At 40.3% G+C, this 20,249-nt stretch overlaps 1 protein-coding gene and 1 pseudogene across 2 annotated transcripts in view; one reads left to right on the top strand and one right to left on the bottom strand.

Annotated features, from left to right (window-relative positions):
• Positions 1–4,223, top strand: part of DDX60 (DExD/H-box helicase 60) — a 189,553-nt gene extending 185,330 nt beyond the window's left edge. The window contains exon 37 of the mRNA XM_082244137.1: positions 4,105–4,223. Within this exon, the coding sequence (XP_082100263.1) occupies positions 4,105–4,207 (103 nt within the window). The 3' untranslated portion in view covers positions 4,208–4,223. The remainder of the gene's footprint in view (positions 1–4,104) is intronic.
• Positions 4,224–13,638: 9,415 nt separating this feature from the next.
• Positions 13,639–20,249, bottom strand: part of LOC309543455 (E3 ubiquitin-protein ligase TRIM63-like) — a 57,122-nt pseudogene continuing 50,511 nt past the window's right edge. The window contains exon 8 of the transcript XR_014226144.1: positions 13,639–13,882. The product of XR_014226144.1 is annotated as an E3 ubiquitin-protein ligase TRIM63-like (transcript). The remainder of the gene's footprint in view (positions 13,883–20,249) is intronic.

The raw sequence follows: 20,249 nt of genomic DNA, 5'->3' as shown, positions 1-20,249 counted from the left end.
CGGTCCCAGCAAACCAATGACTATTTACAGTGGCTGCCTGACGGGTCCGGGTGGAAGCATCGTGCAGGCCGCTCCTGGACCGAGGGCCGCCATTTAATGACGGCTGGTCTTGGTAATCGACAAGGTGGCAGTAGCCACTTGCAGGGCTGGGCCTGCCAAAGCACAGAAGGGTTTCACTACAGTCTCCAAATGCCTAATCAAATGAATCTCTAAAGAAGAGAATGCCACCAATACAATCAGTAAATGATCTGGTGAAAGAATGGCTTGGTTCACATTGGGAACAGTCCATTTCTTAAAAACCCCTTTGAGGCATAAAAACATGAAGAATAGAGAAAGGCTTTCTAGGAATAGCCTTCTTTTTCATGATGGGTTGGATTTTTTCATGATCAAGAATATGGGGGATGAGCAGCACTGGGTGTATCTATCCACAAACTCAAAATGCACTGCTTCAATAAATGAGTCCATGGTAGCCAGCATACAATGAGAAGCTGAAGAAGAAACTTTATAAAATTCTGGTGGTGAAAAATCATATGCAGCTTCTGCTAAAAAGTCAGCATCCCTCTTACTTTCAGAAAATGTATTTGTACTAAGGTTTTAATGACTGGAGATATTAAAGGTGTTGGAGAGGCAGAAGAGTGTTTACAAGCATTAGTACCTCAAGTGGTATTGCCACCGTTTTTCCTATGTTGTCCCATGTGCCTATAATCTAAATAAACTGAGGGGGTTTGGCGTGTCTGAAATGAATTTGCTAACAAAGTTCCAGTAGTTGTTTCTCCAAGGTATCAGGTGAGATGGCAATCTGCTTGTGTCGGCAAAAACAGTGGCACGAGGTGCGTAGTTGGTAACTTGCAGTAGTGAGGGCAATAAAGTCCGCCAATTTTAAATTGGTAACTGTTATAAAAAGAATTTTGACTTACCCGACCCTGGAATTTGCTAGTAGCTTCAGGTGATTAGGCACTAGCAAAGCATTTGAGGACATGCTCCCTGGCCATGTCCCATGAGTTCTGTTTTTTAGCAAGTAATGCAGAAAAACACAGGAACAAAAGGGGATGGGGGCCTGTATCCTGTACTATACTCCAATACTAAAATATATTGAATGCAAATCAAAATTCCTTTTATTTTAAAAATATAGTACAGGACACAAGGTTAATATTCATAGATCCTGGGATGTCCCAAGCGATGAATAAGCAGTGTGGGCAACAACAAGGCAACAGAACTGTGCCAATAGACCTATCAATAACAAGGGTCAATGGAACTCAAGAGTGGTGCTATGAGAACATTGGATTGGACACGCAGCTGGTAGGACTCAGAAAATGTATGAACAGAAGACCAGGTGGAGGCTTACAAAGCTGCCCAACAAAGGCTTGAGATTGGAACACCCAGGTAACTCCTACTGAGTGAGCATATATTTGTATAAGGGGTGCTTTATCCTTTAGGGTGTAAGCTCTTGTGATGAGTTGTCTTATCCACATTGCAAAAGTGGACCTTGAAGCAGGGTGTCCCTTGTGAGGTCCTGAGGGAAGGACAAATAGGGAGGTCTAGCTTTGTGACAGAATCTTTAGCTCTGGAAGTACACTTGGATGACCAGTGTATAGCAGTTTCTTTAGGGTGCTAAGGAGCTGGGCACAAGGAAGGAAGGATTAAGTCTTTGTTGAGTTGGAAGGCTGACACCACCTTAATGCAGGAACTAAACTCCATCAACACCGCCTATTTTTTAATCCCTTTGCTGCTAGCTTTGTAAATAGCATTTCAGTTTGGTGCAATGACTCACTGGTTTCTGCAACACCTACCATTTTATCCTCTAGGGCTTAAAAAAAATAAAAATTACTGTATACAGTTAGGTCCATATATATTTGGACATAGGCACAATTTTCATACTTTTGGCTCTGGATGCCACCAGAATAAAATAAAAAAACGAAACAATCCAAATGAATTTGAACTGCAGACTTTCAGCTTCAATTCAAGGGGTTGACATAAATATCAAAGTACAAATATTAGGAACTGCAACAAATTTTTATACACAGTCCTCTCATTTTCAGGGGCTCAAATGTATTCGGACAAATGAATATATTCATTAAAAAAAATGTTAATTTTTAATATTTTTTTGAGAATCTTTTACTGGCAATGACTGCCTGAAGTCTGGAACCTATGGACATTACCAAAGACTGGGTTTCCTCCCTTCTGATGCTTTGCCAGGCTCTAACTGCAGCCGTCTTCATTTGTTCTTTTTGGGTCTTTCTGCCTTTAGTTTTGCCTTCAGCAAATGAAATGCATGCTCAATTGGGTTGAGTTCAGGTTATCGACTCAGGCTTTGCAGAATATTCCACTTATTTTCATTTGGTTGCTTTTGCAGTGTGTGTTTTGGATCATTGTCCATCTGCACCATCAAATCAACTTTGCTGCATTTGGCTGAATCTTGGCTGACAGATTATCTCTAAAACACTGCAGAATTCATCCAGCCGCTTCGGTTACATCAATAAACACTAATGACCCGTGCCACTCAAAGCCACGCATGCCCATTCCATCACACCGCCTTCATTATGTTTTACAGATGACTGTGTGCTTTGGATCACAAGCTGTTCCAAGCCTTCTCCACACGCTTTTTTCTTCCAGTCATTCTGGTACACATTAATCTTAGTTTCATTCATCCAAAGAATGCTTTTCCAGAACTGGTCTGGCTTTTTTAGCAAAGTATAATCTGGCTTTTCTAGTCTTCACGCTTATGGTTTGCACCTTGTGGTGAACCCTCTGCATTTGCTCTCGAAAGGCCTCTATTAATTGTAGACTTGACAATGATATGCCCATCTCCTGGAGAGTGTCATTCACTTGTCTGGTTGTTGTTAATGGGTTCTTTACCATAGAGGATCCAGCGATCATGCACCACTGTCATCTTCCATGGACATCAAGGCCCTATTTATATTGCAGAGCCGACCAGCACCTTCTTCTTTCTTTAGAATGTACCAAACTGTTGATTTGGTCACTCCTAATGTTGCGGCTATCTCTCTGATGGATTTGTTTTTGAAGCCTTACAATGGCATGTTTCACTTGCATGGACAGCTTCTTTGAATGCATGATGTAGGTTCACAGGAATAGATTCCAAATGCAAATACAACACTTTGCATCAACTCCAGACCATTAACCTACTTAATTGATGAAGAAATAACGAAGGAGTAGCCCACACCTGCCAATGAAACAGCTTTTCATGCAATTGGCCACTTTCTTTTGGTCCCTTGAAAAGGGGGGGGGGGTGGCTATTCTTAGGAGCTGCGATTCCTAAATCCTTCCTCCGATTTTGGATGTACATAATCTCAAATTAAACGTCAGTCCATATACATTATATAACTATAGCTTAAAATTTGATTTGGTAAATAACGGAACTAAAATTGTGCCTATGTACAACTATATATGGACCTAACTGTATCTATCTCCAGTCTTCATTCTACCAAATCAGCAGAATATTGACCAAAAGACATATAAAGTAGTGCAGGGTTTGAGATTTCTCCAGTATTATAGACAGCAATAAATATTCTCCATTTCCTGTAGGTTTGTTACATTTAATTTTCCTAAAGCAGTGTAGAACCCAAATACAAAAATGTTACACAGCAACTTACCAACCATTATATATGGCTGCATTGTTTTTTTTTTTTTTTTATTTAGGCATTTTTTTTCCATCTGTTTTCACCTAGTGATCAGGCCAGTAACACCTCCTATATTAAAGTGCCCCAACTCTGGATGAAGGAGCACATTTGGAAAGAAGCACTGACAGTCTAGGTGAGGGGGAGCTTATTTAAATACACTAACAAATTGATGCCAAACTCCAGCTAATACATTATAAAAACTGTTTTTTTTTCCTTTTGGGATAAAAGTTTTACATGAATAAAAGCTGATCATTGTAAGCACCTGTCAGTGTTAAATGGTTTGTCTCAGCTCTGTAACTGATTTTGCTGGAGAGCCTGTATTGAAAAACAACACACGACAAAAAATACTGTAGAAGAAAGAAACTGTAAAAAAGAAAACGAATGCAGCCATCACGTCTAAGAAATGCTAAGCTGCAATATAATAAATAATTGCTTTTGGGTAACACTTTTTTTTTTTTTATTACAGCATCTCCTTGAAGGAAATGTGCGAAGATGAAAATGACCCAGTTCCATTGGCTTTTGAACAGCTCAGACGAAAGTTCCAGCAGAAACTTGATATTGTAAAATAACATTTTTAAAAAAAAAAAAAAAAAGCATCTCTACTACACATTTCATCTGCTTTGTAAAAAAAAAAATGTCATCTTTGGTAATAGCTGCTAGATTTTGAGTTACATTTTCAGATTAGTGAATGGAGGTTGGCTGGATATTTTCATACATTTGCTTATAAAGGCTTGGACACCATAGTACCTTCAGGTACAAGCAGTACTGGCTGTAAGAGACATTGCAGTTTGCAATTATTTTTAAACCAAACCAACAAAAACAGATTGGAACATGTAATGCATATCTGCCTGTATCAAAAACACATTAAGCCCAATTAAGGGCTGTCACTGTAATGGCAATGGGGGATTTTAACTACCCTGAAATTGACTGGAGAAACAGCATTGCAGTCAGTGCTGGAACAGTTAATGGCAAAAATGTATAAACCCATTACAAGACAATTTTATGGTACCGTTCATAGAGGGCCCCAACTAGAAAGAACATCTGGGTAGCAGTGACCATAACAGAATTCTATTTAATGTTAGCTATAAAACAACATACTGGAAAGAAAAACATTTTAACCACTTTCATGAGCAGGCCATTATTTTGCTATTCAGCACTGTACTACTTTACCTGGCAATTGCGCATTCACGCAACATTGTACCCAAATACATTTTAAATCACTTTTTTTTTTACAAAAATAGAAATTTATGTTGGTGGCCTGTGATCAACACTGGAAAAAAACCCCAACATTTTCTACTCTGTTAAAAAAACAGATCTAATAAAATAACTTTATTCATAAATTTGGGCCAAAATGTATTCTGCTACGTCTTCGGTAAAAAAATAAATAAGAAAAAAAAATTCATCCATCTAAGATTGTGCGCAGAAGCGGATACATATGTAAGCCACGCCTGCATATGTAAAACGGTGTTCAAACCACACGTGGGGTATCGCCAGGATCGTTTGAGTGGGAGCATATAATTCAAGCAGGGGATCTCCTCTGTAACTCTAAACAGGTAAACTGTAAAAATGTTTAAAGGCATTGCCTATGGAGATTTGTAACCACTTGCCGACCGCCGCACGACTATTTACGCCGGCAGTCAGCACCGTACAGGCAAAGTGACGTAGTACTACGTCGCTCGCCTACGAGCCTCTAGGGGGCGAGCGCGCGCCGCCGGAGGCCCGCTCCCGCTTGTTCCCTGACATGTCCGCGTGAGTGACCGGCGGATCCGATGTCCGCCGGTCACCCACGATCTCCCGGTGCAGAGGGAGAAAGGCAGGGGGCTAATGTAAACAAAGCCGCCTGTCATTCTCCCTGATCTAACTGGGGAGATCATACGATCCTGCTATGTAGGATCATAGGTCTCTGTGGTTACATCCCTTGCCACGCCCCTTTACAGTTAAAAGCATTCCCCCAGGGACACACTTAACCCCTTGATCACCAAGTTAACCCCTTCCCTGCCAGTGTAATTTTTACATTAACAGTGCATATGTATAGCACCGATTACTGTAGTAATGTCACTGGTGCCCCCAAAAGTGTCAAAAATGTCAGTCAAGGGTCCGATCTGTCCGCCGAAATGTCGCAGTCCCGCAAAAAAAAAAAAAAACCGCAGATCGCCATCATTACTCGTTTAAAAAAAAAAAAGACCAAAATCTTTCCCTTAGGCAGTAAACGCAATAACCTTTGCGCAAACCAATCAAAATACGCTTATTGCGATTTTTTTTTACTAAACATATGTAGCAGAAAACAAATTGGCCTAAAATGTTAAAAAAAAAATTTAGATTTTTACATTTTTTGGGGGGAATTTCATATAAAAAAAAAAAAATGTGAAAAATAGTTATTTTTTCAAAATTGTGGCTCTTTTTTGTTTATAGCGCAAAAAGTAAAAATCGCACAGGTGATCAAATACCACCAAAAGAAAGCTCTGTTTGTGGGGGAAAAAATGACGTCAATTTCATTTGGGTACAGCGTTGCACGACCGCCCAATTGTCCGTTAAATTCACACAGTGCCGAATCGCAAAATAGGGCCTGGTCTTCGAGCAGGAAAGTCCTCTGGGGCTTAAGTGGTTAAGTACCATAGTTTGTTGCCAATCCACAAGCGTGCGCAAATTTTGTAGTAAATTTTGTTTTTTTTACCATACTTTAATTAGAGTACTTCAGTGTCACCATAGTGACACTGTACTAATAACAGCTGTGATGACCAGTGATTGGCTGCAGCTAATCACATGGTACAGGATGCTGTGATAGTCCAGGTATCATTATAGCTGTAGGCCAATCACAGCATCACTATAGGAATCACAGCCATTCTGAATTAAATTCATAACAGCTTTCAGTACATTGCGAAAAAAAGCGTACGGGTACCAGGATCGGCAATCTGCTGTGTCTGGTCGTAGGAGTGGCATGCTGCATGCCCCTTACCCAGAACAGGCTGGATGACATTTGTATGCCCGTACTACCCACAGTAAAAGTATTACGGGTGGTCTTAAAGCCGATAGGAGCATATTTTCCAAAGCTGAAGGCTGCTCTCCTAAGGCTTAGACTAGGAGGGAATATTGGCATTGATGAACACAGAACAGAAATGGAAGTTCTTCAAAACAACTGTATGTGACTTTTCTCCTTTTCTAGCCTCTGATCAGACACAGTTGATAACTTTGTTTCATACTTACATCTCACTTTTAACTACGTTTCTCCACCTTTATAATTTCCTTGCTTTTAACCTTAATTCCTCTCTCTCATAACCCCTAATTTCTCTACCCACTTTTCCTAGCTGTACCCACTTCCAGATGCGAAGGGGTTTGCTCCCTGGTTACCCCTCCACTAATGTTGATTCTACTATTGACTTGATGTACAGTTGTTTATTCTATGTATTTTTCCATGTTTTTGGAAACTTGTGTTTATTCTACCATGTCACCTGTTAAATTTTCAATAAAAAAACAATTAAAAAAAAAAAAACTGTATGCAAACACAATGCAAAACATATTCCCATGGGCAAGATGGGTGAAAGGCTAAAAATAAAACCTTATCTGGCTCACGGCCAAAGTTAAAAGCACTAAAAATAAGAGTCGAATATAAAAATGAAGGAACACTATCAAACGTTACAAAGAATATAACAGAATATGTAAAAAATAAATCAAGACCGCAAAAATTCAAAAAGAACGACAGATTGCAAAAGAGTAGGGCTGAAAACTTTCTTCAAATATAATAATAATAAAAAAAAAAAAAAAGTCAGGTCTGAGCATGTAGGCCCTTTACAAAATAATCTGGAGTGGGTGACTTGGGACAAAGAGAAGGTACATTTATTAAATACCTTTTTCAGCTCTGTGTATACAAAAAGGAGCATGGGGAGCTCCTAATAGAGATATTGACAAAGCCCGAAATAATTCACAATGGGCCCAAATTGATATGGTCCAGAAATATTTAGACAGAATAAAAGAATAAAGCAAGTGGACCTGATGGCACAAACGCATGTGCCCTAAAAGAATGGAGAATTTCAGCCTTTGTATCTAATGTTTAGGGACTCTTTAATGACTGGCATAAGGCCAATGTGGTGTCTAAACCTAAAAATGGGGCAATGCATTTACAAAGTAAGATCTGTTAGTTTAAATTCTATAGTTGGAAAGATACTGGAGAGTTTATTAAAATATCCACATAGATGGGTAAAGAACTAAAATATTTTAAGCAACAGGCAGTATAGCATGGAGGTTTTAAAAAAAAAAAAAAAAAAAAAAAAAAAAAAAGGCAGACAAATCTGATTTCTTTTTATCAGAAGGTAAGCAAAACCTTGGACAAAAAAAAAAAAAAAAAAGTGTGACTGTGGACGTAGTATACTTGGATTTTGCAAAAGCATTTGACACAGTTCCCCACACAGCTAATGTGTAATGTAAAGTCTACAGGCTTGAAAAAAAATCAGTTTGTAAATAACAGAGAAAACTGGCTAAAACTCCATATTCAGAGTAGTGGTTAATGATTCACACCCTGAATGGTCTAAAGTTATTAATGGTGTACCCCAAGGTTTAGTTTTGGGACCCTTACTTTGTAAAATATTTAAAAAAATAATATAGGATCTGGGATTAAAAGTACCATTTCAGTCTTTGCAGATGACACTGAGCTATGCAGTGGAATAACTTCCTTACAGGATGTCTCCAACTTACAAGCCAACTTCAATGCACTATTTAATTTGAGAATTGTGGCAAATGAGGTTTAATGTTGATAAATGTAAAGTTTTACACTTGGGGCTAAAAATATGCATGCATCATTCATACTAGGGGGAGTCAATGAGGGAGAATGATCTGGGTGTTCTGGTAGATCATAAGCTTAAAGCATGCAATGCCAAGCTGCATTTTCCAAAGTGGACAAAATCCTCTCTTGTATTAAAAGGAGGTATAGACTGCAGAGAGAAATATCATTTTGCCCATGTACAACTCATTAGTAAAACCTCACCTAGAACAAGCAGTTCAGTTTTGGGCCCCAGTCCCAAAAAAAAAAAAAAAATAAAATAAAAAGGGGGAGGTCTTACCTCTAAAATAAGTTTTTTTTTTATTTTAGCTCTTCTGACTGCTCATACTACCTGGAACTCTTCTATTCCCTGAGGACCACTCTGCAGCACGCTAGATAGTACAGAAAGTCCTAGGGAGCCATCCAACAGCTTCCCACTACCTGTTATGCCCATGTCTCAGAGTGCTGATCTGCAGACTGGGGCTCAGTAAATGAAAGCGTGCTAAGCAGTAGGAGTGCTATAAGGACCCACAATTCTAAAGCAGACACAGAGGCATGTGCAACTTAGACATATCTAAGTCTAAGTTATAATGTTTCATAGAGTAAGTTGTTCTTTAAAGCCTAAATGCTAAATAGGGATGTCCTTTAAAATAATTTGAAATACTCTTTAATTGCCAATTGACAGATCAATTTCTTTGTGCATTACACAAGTGCAGTGATTTGTCAGCACAAAGCCTGAATATTTAAACATTGTCAACTACACATTTGCAGGGGAACAGCTTGGTTATTTCAAATTAATCTATGAATTACAGGCTGCCGACAATTTAAAAACCAGAAGTAAAGAAAAAAAATATGGCCAAGGAATTTAGAGTGTGGACCCTTTTTTTTCCCCTCTTGGCCCCTTAATGTGCCTACACTTCATCTTACCATTCGCAACATACAGTATGTGTCCCTTTTGGGACAATCCGAACCTATAAATGCACATACAAACATGCATACATGAATGAGGTTCCCCATTTTATAGGAAAATTTAAATATCATACTTCAACTGTGTACTGCTGAATGATGTACTTTACAATCCCATTTGTTACACTAACAGTTAAAATAAGTTTAGTTGAAAGTGGCCATTGCACCATTGTGCCTTAAGTAGTATTTTTTTTATTCATCTATCTTGCTCAATAAAGTTTATTAAGAAACAAAAAAAAAAAAAAAAAAAAAAAAAAAAAAAACTTTCAGCAGTTGGAGTGAAATAATAATACAACGATATTATTAGTACTTTTTTTGTACTTTATTTTTTCAATAATACTAAAAAGGTTCAGTTTATGTATTGTGGTTCCTGATGTCAGAAAATCCTATCCTGCAAAGAAAATGGAAACATTAATGCTTACAATATTAATACATACATAATATACAAAAAAAAAAAAAATGAAATGTAACAGAATTAGTCAAACAGTGTCTAGGAACATTTTTGGATATGCCCGAAAACCTTTTTATACAATATTTTTCACAAGACATACAATTTTCCAACAAATTATACTGAAAATGTAAATATAATGTATAATAACTATGAAACATCACAAACAAAAATTACATTGTCTAACAATTTGCGCTTAAAACAGGAGGTTTATATTCAAAACATTTGCAAATGTAGGTGGAAGCCACACCGTCTCATCAACTCCGTTTTGGAGTAACAAAGAAAATGGCTCATAAATTTACAAGAGTTAGGACTGCAGGTAATACAGCTTACACATGCGTTTGCAAATGTGTGCTAACTAAACCCCTGTTTTGACGCAAACTGTTAAGACCGGTTAATTTGGTTGGTAAGCAAACTGGTTAGCAAATTGAACTGGGGAATTTTTATCTGTATTTGTCTGTTTGGGAGGATCCATGTTGGATCATATATAGCACTGGATAATCTAAAAGGCAGGTATACCATAAAATTATCTAGAGCTATATATGCTCCAACACAGGGAGCATGAAATCTCCTTTGATGAGCTTTGCCATAACGTCCTGAATTCCCTGCATGCTTTCCAGATTCTCCTTTGCTGTTTACCTTCCATTTCTTAAGACACATCTCATGGTACCTTGCTGCCAGCATGCAGTGATTCCTGAAACTCCTCCTCTCAGCACCTCTGTAGTTCAGAAGGCAGGCTCTTTGAAGTGTGACATAGCAGTGCCTACACTCAGGTCATAGTAGCTACATGTCACAGAACTCAATTGTATAGGGCTCTTCACAAAGTTTAGAACTTTAAGATTGTACAGATTAATAGGCGTAGGCTAGAAATAATGGATACACAATGTTCAAGTGACCATAGATATGCTTTAACCACTTGCCGACTGCCAGCAATACCATATACTGTGGCAAGTCGGCTCTGTCCCACAAAACAACATAACTGTATGTTATTTTGAGAGACCGCTAGCGGGGGTACACGCTGATTGGCTACAGGGGGAGCCAATCAGTGGGTCTGGGAGCTGCGATGTCTGATCGCTCCTTGTGGAGACAGAATGGCAGTCTGCCATTGTAAACACAGCAAACCGCTGTTCTGTCAGTAATGAGCACAGGGATCCTGTGTTCCTCCTATTTAGGAACACAAGTCTCTGTTCATTCAGCAAGCCCAACCTCACACAGTTAGAAAGCACCCCCTTGGGACACATTTAACCCTTTGATCGCCCCTGGTGTTAACCCCTTCCCTGCCATTAGTACAATAACAGTACCTATTTTAGCACTGTTTACTGCAGTACTGTCACTGGTCCCCCCAAAAGTGTAAAAAATGTCAGTTAGGTGTCAGATCTGTCCGTCGCAATGTTGCAGTCCCGCTAAAAATCACTGATTGCCGTCATTGCTAGTAAAAAAATAAATAAAAAAATGACAAATCTTTCCCCTAGTTTGTAGACGCGATAAACTTTTGCGCAAACCAGTCAATATACACTTTTTGGGATTTTTTTTACCAAAAATATGTAGCAGAATACATATTGGCCTTAAATGATGAAAAATTACATTTTTTATTGGGAATGTTTTATAGCAAAAAGTAAAAAATTTATTTTTTCTTCAAGAATTGTTGCTTTTTTTGTTTATAGCGTGCAAAAAAAAAAAAAAACACACAGGTGATCAATAACCACCAAAAGAAAGCTCCATTTGTGTGAGAAAAAAAAAAAAAGGACATCAATTTTATTTAGGTACAGCATTGCACGACCGCGCAATTGTCAGTTAAAATAAAGCAGTGCTGTATCGCAAAAAATGGCCTGGTCATTAAGGGGGTAAAACCTTCCAGATCCAGAAGTGGTTAAACATGTAAGTGATTGTATATTACTACTGGGAGAGTTAACGGTTTGATCTGGTCAGAGCTCCACTTTCTTATACAGTAAGGTTAGTCAAAAAAGTACTTCATGCTAATCGGGCTGCAAACCCAAAAAATGAGGCTCGTCATCCAAAAAACTGCAGAGCAGAAAAAAAAAAAAAAAAAAAGAACCTGGCTGTGCTGTTTTGTTTACCAGTGGTGCCCGAATCACAATACTGGGTGAAAGTATGACAAACCATTTGTCATGTAAAACAATTCACTCAGTGTCTAATGGTACTTGGACAATTGTCTTCCAATGATTTAAAGAAAATTACTTATGCTTGGTTTGCAAACCGTGCTAGGCCTACCAATAGAAAACGTTGAGTAAAAGATCTTCTGTCTTTGTAAAAACTTATACTGGTTCCCTTCTGATGGGAGAGGGGTGAGTCTAATCGATTTCCTGCTATTCAGATCTGTTGACAATATATCAGTCTACTCACAACACAGCAGTAAGGCCTAGCTCACACTGGCATGGAAAGCAGGCATTTGAGGAGTGCCAACAAGTTGACAATATGGAAAGCGCACAGTGTTGTTCACATTATCAAAACATGAAGCTTTAGAGGCGCTTTGCTTCAAAATTGACGCTTCATGTCAAATTTAAAAAGGAAGCATTTCAACTCCTTCCATTCAAGTCTATGGTAATGCACTGCAACATTACAATTAATAGAGGTTTGTGGTGCGGTTTAGTTGCCAAAAATGCATGTCAACAGCGCTGCAAACATGCATAGGGCGGTTTAACGCTCATCAAACACTTATGCATTGCACCTATTAACGTCCTTAAACCCTAAAGGCCCATTTGATCAGCATCAGTATTTTGAGCAAGCGTGAACAAGCCTAATGCCCCGTACACACGTGCAGATTATCTGAAGACTTGTCTGCAGACTTACCAAAACCATATAATATGAGGTCACACCTAAACACTTCAATTTGTATGCAATCCGGCAGGCCCTTGCACTACATAGAAAAGGTAAATCTGAAGACAAAAGTCTTCAGATAATCTGCACGTGTGTACGGGGCATAAGTCTGAACTGATGCGAGCATGCCACCATCTGGCTGCAGTGTCAATTATTCATAAGCAGTATTTAATATGTACCTGACAAAAACACATTTGTTATCTTTTTTTTTTTTTTTTTTAACTCTTTTCTTTTTAGTTTGAGCACAAGAAAATTTACAAAAATACATAAAATCATTACTCAAAATACAATTTAAATATTCACAGGCATATTTCTCATGATTAGCACATTATTGTGCCTGATGAGCTATCACCTGTACTGTTAGATGGCTTTGTGTTAGATTGTTCCTCTGTCTCTTCTGCGTTAGATTGTTCCTCTGCATCTGAGTTTGCATCATAAAATTCTTCACAACTGCTAGACTGTGTAGCATGGTCCTCAGAGACTGCAAAAAAATTGGAACGTTTTTCTTCTCTTAAAACACAACCAGACATTACAAATCTATTGCAGAAGACAACCACACATAAGAAAAAAAATCATACATGACTTACCTTTTTTTCCTTGTGCATTACACTCCTGCTGGCTGAATGGATTGGAAAACGGATCTGTAACTTTGGTTTCAAAAGGGTCCATTTTATTGCTAAAAATCAAAAAAGGCTTGCTTGTAAATGATTCAGCATTTGCGGTGGTCTGTAAAAATGATGCAGTCTTTGGCTTTTTCCATGACTTTCCATTTTTGTTGGGCTTTGTTAAATCTGTGACATCTGACTTGCCCAAACAAAAGCTTGGAACAAACCTAGCATTATTTGTTTCTTTTAGAATGTCAGTCTGTTTCTGAACCTTATTATCAAGGGAAACATCACTGGCTGCTCCTTTCAAGGAACAGCTTACAGGTTCTTTGGCCCTAACCACCGCACAAGTAGAAAACTTAAATACAGCTTTGTTTAGACCATCCTTTTGAGGCTCCTGCGCAATCTCCATTTTTGATTCAGTCAAGGCTATGCCTTCTTGGGTATTTTTAATGGTGGAACAGGCCCCAGAAAAATCTGATCTTCTAATTTTAGCCCCTGATCTAGTCGCTTCGTCTGTTCTCAAGTTAGGACCATCTTCAGCATTAGATAAAGTCTGTACTTTTCCTTCAGGCAAAGAAACCCCAGTATTTTCCTGTACGACTGAGTCTTCATAATATTTAGATCGAAGTTCCTACCAGAGAAAACAAGGCTTCAGAACAAGGATTCTTAACATTTATATAAACAATCTTTTTTTACCATTAGTGGCAGATCTTCATAAATCACCCAAGTCCCTAAGGCTTTATGTACACTTGGCTGTGATGTACCGCAGCCGCGGGAAAATGCAAAATGTGGCAAAATCCTGCCACGAATTTGCTGTTTCCCATGGTCAGCGGTCAATACCTCCTTTAACTGCACCAGCTCCTAAACGCTGCTAAAAGCCTATGTGCACATGAACACATAGGCTTTCATGAAGTTAAAATTAGGAGCTTTGTGGCAAAAAAAAAAAAAAAAAGCCAAAAGCAGTGTACATGAAACCTAAAATCATATTGCTAAGGGTAACGCATCTATTTTGGTCCAATGTTAAGATTTGATTTTTCTATCCTGATTCATTCATTCATTGTTAGACCAAAAATAGGATTTTTGACTTGTCCATTACAGGAGACAGGATCCTAGTCTTAGACTGTGGGTTATGCAGCAAACACTGGCAAGAAAAGCTGTAAGGACAGCCCTATCGCCACAGCAATTAGTAGCAAGCAATAAGGACTAAATCATAAAAAACAGCAGGGAGGGATCAGTGTACTAGATCATTAAAGATAGAGGGGAGGGACCTGCGTCCAGTAACGTACTCTGAAAAAAAAAAAAGAATTTTACAAGTAAAACATTTTTTTAATCATACAATACAGGGCATAGGATCTTTGTCTCAGACAGTGTGTGGGCAACACAGCAGCAAAAGTCAAAAGGCAAACAAAGGGCTTGAAAACAGAGGCTGCCCAACAAGCTGCTGATTAGGCCTGTGCTTTCAACTCACACAACTTACTTCATCTGTACTCCTAACCTTTAATGGAATAAAGCTGTATCTGGACCTCTTAGCAGTGGCATGGCCCTTAAATTTCAACCCTTCATACATTACACTACAAGCCAAGGAGACTGGAGATCCCCCTGGGTTGTATAAGCCGCCTGCCCAGGAACCAGATCATTTACAACAACATTAACACCTTGATATAATAAAAGTAAAATAAACCTATGGGTGGGTCCATGTGACGGTACTAACCGTCACTGAGTGAAAGACAGATAATTAATGGTTTGGATTGCTTCAAGTGGGACAGTAATATTTATCAACCATATCTTCATATAGAAATATGAAGATTTAATACCACCTTACACAGTGTTTTCCATGTGCTTGTCTGTGAGAGAGACACACAGACTGTCAATGGCAGATTTCCCTATTGTTTGTGTATTGGGAGGGAATGTGGATTGCGCCTGTCTCATTATTAAATGTTAATGATCTCATAGGGCTGGGCGATAAATCGATTTATCGATTTTTTAGTTTGAAACGATTTTTTTTTTTCAAACTCGAGTTTTTTCTACAATTGTTTTTTCCGCCTTTTCCCGCCTTGTGCAGCCAGCCCCCCGCGTAACTACACACACCCTGGGCTCCAGCCAGCTCCTAGTCCGCCGCACAGGAATCCCGAACTCCCCAGTAACGGACCACCGCCGCGCCTGGATGTGATGTCAGCTGTGGGCGGTGCGTCTGTACAGGGGCTGCGGTGCGCTGTGATAGGTACAGAGAACTCCCCGGCCTGGATGTGACGTCAGCTGCCGGGAGAGGAAGACGCACCGCCCGCAGCGGACGTCACATCCAGGCGCGGCGGTGGTCCGTTACTGGGGAGTTTGGTTCCTGTGCGGCGGACTAGGAGCTGGCTGGAGCCCAGGGTGTGTGTAGTTACGCGGGGGCTGGCTGCACAAGGCGGGAAAAGGCGGAAAAACAATTGTAGAAAAAACTCGAGTTTGAAAAAAAAAAAAAATCGTTTCAAAGTCAAACTAAAAAAGGTGGCCGGTTACTGGGGAGTTCTCTGTACCTATCACAGCGCAGCCCCTGTACAGACGCACCGCCCGCAGCTGACGTCACATCCAGGTGCGGCGGTGGTCCATCAGACACACATATACAGCACTTCTTCTCCTCAGTCCTCCCTCCACACAGTGAGCTCTCCTCCCTCCCCGCTCAGCGCGACGCCCCCGCGTCTTATTTTAATGTCTAATGTCTAGTCTATTAAAAGAACAACACAGTCAAAAAATTAACAACATGGCAGCGTGTAGTACTACTAGCACTAGCAAAGAACTACTTCCAAAGAAAGGCACAGGTAATTCTGTAATTTGGAACTGGTTTGGTTTTGATGCAGCAGACAATACACAGACGAAGCCTTGCTGCAAAATATGTTTCAAGGCTGTTGCAGCAGTACAACAAATCTTTTCCAGCACCTGAGGGATAAACATCGCGAAGAATGGGAGAAGTGCAGCCAGCTCCGTAGCGAAAACAGCTCCTCTAGCAAACCTACTAAGGCTACTATTGCTGCTAAAAAGCAAACTACACTTCCTGACAGCTTTACAAACTGTGTGCCTTATGATAAGAACAGAGCGCGATGGAAAGCGATTACAGAGGCGATCACGTTTTATATTGCCACAGACATGCTGCCAATTTATTCTGTCGAAAAGCGAGGCTTTAATCACATGATGAAAGTATTCGATGCAAGGTACGTTGTCCCCAGTCGCAAGTATTTCGCCGAAGTAGCGCTGCCTCACCTGTACAATACAACTCGGGAAAAGATCCGCAGTGAGATGGAGGAGATGCAGTTTTTCTCAGCCACAACGGACCTATGGTCCAGCCGGACGATGCAGCCATATCTGAGTCTGACGGTTCACTACATCAACACTAGTTGGACTCTGCGCAGCATCTGCCTTCAGACAGCGTATTTCCCCGACAACCACACTGGTGACATAATTGCCCATGGCTTAAAAGACGCTCTCAGCTCCTGGGGACTTTCGGAGGAACAACTCGTCTGCATGACAACTGATAGTGGCACCAACATCATAAAAGCCCTTAAAGACAACAACTGGCCCAGCGTGCAGTGTTTTGGCCACAGACTCCACAATGCTATAGGTAAGAGTTGGTGTAAGAATAAATAGGTGCACAATACTTGCACATTGTAAAGTACTGTTTGCTCATAATTTAATAGCCAGAACATAAAATATACTAAATATCTTTTCACATTTATTACAGAGAATGGTGTAAAGGATCCAAGGATCGATCGGGCCATAGGGGTCTGCAAAAAAGCTGTATCAGCCTTCTCCTACAGCTGGAAAAAAAGGCGAGACATGACAGAGTTGCAGGCTGAGCTTGGACTTCCCCAGCATCTTTTGATCTCAGAATCCCCAACACGTTGGGGGTCTCGTCAAAAGATGATTGAGCGCTTTCTTGAGCAAGAGAAGGCATTAACTCGTGTCCTGGGTGCGGACAAGAAAACGCGTCATCTTGTGCCCACGTGGCAAGATTTGGAAGTATTAGAAGCCACCAAAGCAGTGAAACCTCTCCAGGACTTCACTGATGCACTGTCAGGGGAATCATATGTCAGTGTGTCATGCATCAAACCAGTGCTGCATTTGTTTAAAACAAGTCTCCTCCTGCCAGAGGAGGAAGATTTGGAGCTAACAAAAACAATCAAAGCTGACATCATGCGTTACCTCGAAAGTAAATACTCTGCTTTGGAGAAAGAGGAACTTTTGGACATGGCCACACTTTTAGACCTGAGGTTCCGTACAACCTACATTGATGCTAGCAAACTGGAAGTTGTAAAAAAAAAAAAAAGAGCGGTGTCTGAGATCTCTGCTCTCTGCAACTCTACCACAGAGGAAGCTGGTCCCTCAGCTGTTCAAGAGAACACCCCACCACCATTGCCACCAAAAAAGAAAATGACTCTGGGTGCCTTCTTTAAAAACAGTGCACCATCCACCACGCCACACCCACAATCTGAGAAAACTAAAATTGAGACTGAGCTTGCAACGTATTTCCTTATTCCAGACAGAGCCAGACACAGATCCTCTTGAATGGTGGAAGCTGCATCAGCCCAACTTTCCAAGGCTAAGCTTACTGGCTAAAAAATATATAATCTTTCTATTCCAGCCACTAGTGCCCCTTCAGAGAGGGTATTTAGTGTGGGTGGGGGAATAGTTACCTGCAACCGGGCCTGCCTTAAGCCAGAGGTTGTGGACAGGCTCATCTTTCTTGCAAAAAATGTTTAGAATGACTGAGCATGCACAATGTTTCAGAGATCTAACAAGCACGTGTTTTGTTGTTATAGATAAAACTAAAGCCTCGTACACACGTACCGATCGTCGGCCGAACGATCGGCCGTCTTTTGTCCAGGGCTGTCGTGTCTGTTGAAAACTGCAAAAGACTGCACATGAATTTTGTCGGCCAACAACAGCCGACTGCAGAAGTGATGTCATGTGATGGTTAACTTTCCTTGTCTTTTTTCTTTTCGGAGCATGCCCAGTCTTGCTAATCTGCTGTCTGTCGGCCGAAATCTGTACTGACTGGGGAACAATCGGCCGTTCTGGTGTTGGCCAACAAAAATTTTAATGCCTGCACGACAGATTCTGTTCGGCCGAAAATGCGCTGTCGGCAGCATCATACTAACAAGCCTACAATCGGCCGATCGGTCGTCGGCCGAATATTTACGGCCGACGATCGGTACGTGTGTACGGGGCTTTAGTTTACATTTTTTGTTCACTCTTTGAGCAGGCTATATGTCTGCCACAGGCAGGTTTCATTTTTTATATTCACAGTTCACACTGAGAAGAGATTATTTTTTTAATTGTGTAATGTTATATGTTACAAAATTTGTAATTATCTGATTTCTTGAACAGAAAATTTAAGCTACTGTGAAGTTGTTGCACTTTAGTTTTGCTTAAACCTGGGTTAAAGCTTGAAATTGTTGAATGACAGAGCCTCGTTTACTTTTTGTTTTGGGATTCTACGCATTTTAACTCTTGAGGAGTTAAAATAGCAATAAAGTTGCACTTTTGACACTATATCTGATGTCTGCAGTCATTTTTTAAGTGCATTGGAAAAAAAAAAAAAAAAAAAAAAAAAAAAAAAAAAAAAAAAAAAAAAAAAAAAAAATCGAAAATCGAATCGAAACTCGAATTTTTTAAAAATCGAAGATTTTTTTTTTTTTTTAGGCAAAATCGCCCAGCCCTATGATCTCACATAGTTCTGTCTGCCTTAAGATAAGCTTATTATGGGATGTATATGTGTATGTGGATTGGCTGCTAAGGGGGAGGGGGGATTGTCCCACAGTGTAAATCTTTGTGTATACTATATGGGAGTGTAAAACTCCGTTTTCATTGGATTGGGAATGTCAGGGCCTGTTTTCAACAAGGTCCACCTGGGCGGTACCCTTGTGGGGGAAAACTGTATGAAAGTCTGTTTCTTGTTCAATAAAGTCGAGTTATACTTTACCCATTAATCTAGAGTCCTGTCTCTCATTGGGGGAATATGCTACAAGGGATTGCTATGTCCTTCATACTCCCTTGGATAATCACTAAGCTCTTGTAAGAGCTTGTTCCTGCTGCATTCTCTGGGGAAAGAGGTTCACCCACAGGAACCTGGAGCCTTGTCGTAGGTCCAGGGTGGGTAGGGAGCGGCGAAAACCCAACCAAGCTGCGGCGGTTCGTGGGGTCTGAAGTGGTTACGGTGTCTGGTGGAGTGCTTGGAGCCCTCGGGAAGCACTAGGAGCATCCGTCAACGGAGGTACCCGGTTGGGGTGCTGGTTGATCTGTTACAGTCCAGCGCTAGCTTTCCACTTTCCTTGAAAACTCAGAGGGCAGCCCAAAGTACCACATTGCATCAGGCTCAGGCCTGAATATCCTCTTGGAAAAATGAAACAAGCATAATCCGATGAACAGGTGGCAACCTTGCAAATCTGTCAAACTGATGTCTGATGCTGAAAAGCCCATAAAGCATGGACAGATCTCTCAGGAAATGCATGGGTAAACAGCCCTCCATGGAAGTATACTTCAGTAGACCCTGTGTGAATGAGGAAGGTGGAAGAAAGACCCCTGGGAAATAAGGAAGGCCTTAGGCATCAATGCAACCTTATCCCTTTGTAACAGTAAAAAGGGCTCTCCTGAGTGCATAGTTTTCAGGCGTTTTTTGCAAGCAATTGGGAGGCAGGTATTGACATCTGACCAAAAACGCTTGTAACTTACCAAAAAAGAAGCTCATGTACTTTGAGCTTCAGGCGTTTTGTTTCAGGTGACAAAACGCTCATATGTGAACAGGGGCCATTGAAATAAATGAGATTTTCCTTGTTGGGTATATTGGAACTTCAGAACAGAGCATTTAACGAGCTGAAAAATGCTCAGGTGTGAACAAGGCCTTACAGGAATAGGCTAACTCAAAACAGACCTTGCAGAGTTAAAAGCAATAAAGGTGGCAAACTTTAGAATGAAGTCAGGCAGAGGAGTCAGGCAGATTAAAACGGCAGCTTCTGATGGAC

This window comes from Pelophylax lessonae (genome assembly GCF_965119305.1).
Source record: "Pelophylax lessonae genome assembly, chromosome: 1".
Classification (NCBI taxonomy): domain Eukaryota; kingdom Metazoa; phylum Chordata; class Amphibia; order Anura; family Ranidae; genus Pelophylax; species Pelophylax lessonae.
Note: the sequence above shows the minus strand (reverse complement) of the source record. Positions and strands in the feature narration are given on the sequence as shown.